Source organism: Pagrus major, chromosome 7, assembly GCF_040436345.1.
Source record: "Pagrus major chromosome 7, Pma_NU_1.0".
NCBI classification, from domain to species: Eukaryota; Metazoa; Chordata; class Actinopteri; order Spariformes; family Sparidae; genus Pagrus; species Pagrus major.
The window spans coordinates 26,565,508-26,567,738 of NC_133221.1; the positions used below are offsets into that span (position 1 = coordinate 26,565,508).

General features: G+C 41.0%; 1 protein-coding gene across 3 annotated transcripts in view; it reads left to right on the forward strand.

Annotated features, from left to right (window-relative positions):
• The window catches only part of tti1 (TELO2 interacting protein 1), a 29,399-nt gene extending 28,326 nt beyond the window's left edge, over positions 1-1,073 (forward strand). For all 3 annotated transcript variants that reach the window (XM_073470944.1, XM_073470945.1, XM_073470947.1), the window contains exon 14: positions 765-1,073. In XM_073470944.1, the coding sequence (XP_073327045.1) occupies positions 765-984 (220 nt within the window). In that variant the 3' untranslated portion in view covers positions 985-1,073. The remainder of the gene's footprint in view (positions 1-764) is intronic.
• The last annotated feature ends 1,158 nt before the right edge of the window (positions 1,074-2,231 follow it).

Sequence of the window (2,231 nt, forward strand, 5' to 3'; positions counted from 1 at the left end):
CTCACATGCCTGACCCAGCACCGCTAACAACAACAGAGCAGCTGTGCTAAATCGATTCTTATGTGCCAAACTAGATGCTAGGCATAAATTAAACAAATGTGTGACATGGTGACGTAATGTGATGTCACAAAGTCACAGAATTAAAGGCGAGACTACTGACGAGGCGTTTCAGGAGCAGTGTTTTCTGTGGGAGAGGAGCTTCTGTTGGTGCGGACTTTGACCTTTTTAACTTTCAAGATCTGTTATGCACAAGAACCTTTATAAAACACTGAAGGAAAGGTTTAAAAAAACAAAAACATAAAAGGTCTCCTTTAATATACCGTGAAATTGCTTAATTCATACTAATACATCATCATTTATTAATTTATTTATGTTTTGCACTCAGAATCTGCAAAGTCAGATGTTGTCAAATAAACGCAGTAAAGTAAAAAGTACAATGTTGGCTTCCAAAATGTGGTTCAGAAGGAGGACAAGTAGCATAAAATGGAAATACTCAAGTAAAGCACAGTACTAAGTTACATCCTACCACTGCTTCCCTTGTTGAAGGTAATACAAATAACCTGAAGGTAAAATATGGTGTTGAGTTAATGAGCTTATAGTCAAACTGTAGGACTGTACACTAAAGCCAGTGAACCTGCTGTGTTGTGCTCAGTCTGTCACGTTGGATTAGAGGAATGTGTTTCCATACTATAGATATTATGCACCTGAGCAAAATACAGCCCCGAGCTAATCCTCTCCCCATGTATCTTCACTCCTCTCCACAGCGTTTTCCGGCACTTAATCCAGGTGGATCCAGATGCCTTCTGGTTTACTCTGAATGAACTGCACTGCCCGTCCTCCTACACCCCGCCCCACCCGGACCTCCAGCCTGTGCAGCTGAACGGCATGGGTCGACCCAGAGATGAGTTCTCGGACAACGTGCTGAAACTGCTGAGAGAGGAGTTCGACTCTGTCGCTGAGACGGCCGACCAGCCAGTCGGCTAATGAGCTGGTGATTGATGTGATTGACTCATCTCTCAAATGGCTGGCTTATTGAGTCACCGACTCCTGCAAGTCAATTAACTGAAAGAAAATCTGACAATTGTGCCAAAAAGACAGCCATTAGATACGGCTGTGATAACATTCATGGTGCACACAGCTCTGATAAGCAGCGAGGTACAAAGGAAAAAATGTCAATGAAGCATCTCGGCTGCTGTTCACTCTTCTGCTGCAGGTGTAGAAACCAGGAGCCTTCTGACAGGTCTGCTACATTAGGAGACACGAGGTGACAGGGATTCATTTCATGTGCAGGCACTGACATGTACTGTATGCAAATGTTATGTTTGCTATTCCCTTTCATGTTATTTCCTGATTTTTCTTTTTTTAAGAAATACATTATTCCTAACCTTCCTGCTGGTTTGAATTATTCAACCTGTTCGATAATAAAAACATATTATTTCTTATGATTATGTGTCATATTGCAGTCCAACCTTGGGGTGTTCAGCGCTGAAAACAGGGCTGGGTATCGAGCCTCAACTGTTATTATTACTGACTAAAATGTGTCAGTTCAAGCATACAAAACCTAAAACGTGTGGCCAGAGTAGTAATCTTTTTACTATTTTATCTTTAAAAGGGACTTTACACAACAAAGTGTGTTTACAGGACTAATGAACAAAAAGTTGTATACAACGTTTTATTGTTCCACAAGGAGCTGTGTGCAGTCTGACAAGTTGATGACATTGTTTGAAAATGAAGAAATCTGGAACTGTGGAGTTAAAATGTGAAAAATTTTTTCTGAGCACCGGCGTCTTTTTATCATTCTTTTCTAATGAGGAGCGAGCGTCCACGACCGCATGCAGCCGCTGAGAGAAAAAGCCCTGGAAATCCAAAAAATGGAGGAGAAGCTTGTTCTGGCTGTCTGTCTATCCTGAGCTTTATCAGACAGAAACTGTCCTCAACAGAGACAGAAAAGTCCATTTGTGGGCAGAACCTTTGGCTTTTCTGCCCCCCAAAAAACGCTATGTGGACGCATGCCCTTAATTGGCAAGAATCTTTATAATAAGGGTATTTTTTCTTTTCTTTCTTTCCTTTTTTTCCCTCTCAAGATGAAAAGATGGATAATGAAGGCTCAAGTATTGAGTTCAGTACTCCTGGCTTCAGTATTTTGAGGATAAGGCCTGATATATTCTATCATTTGAAAAGACTGACACCAATAATGAATCATTGATCATTTACTAACAAGGCACACTCTA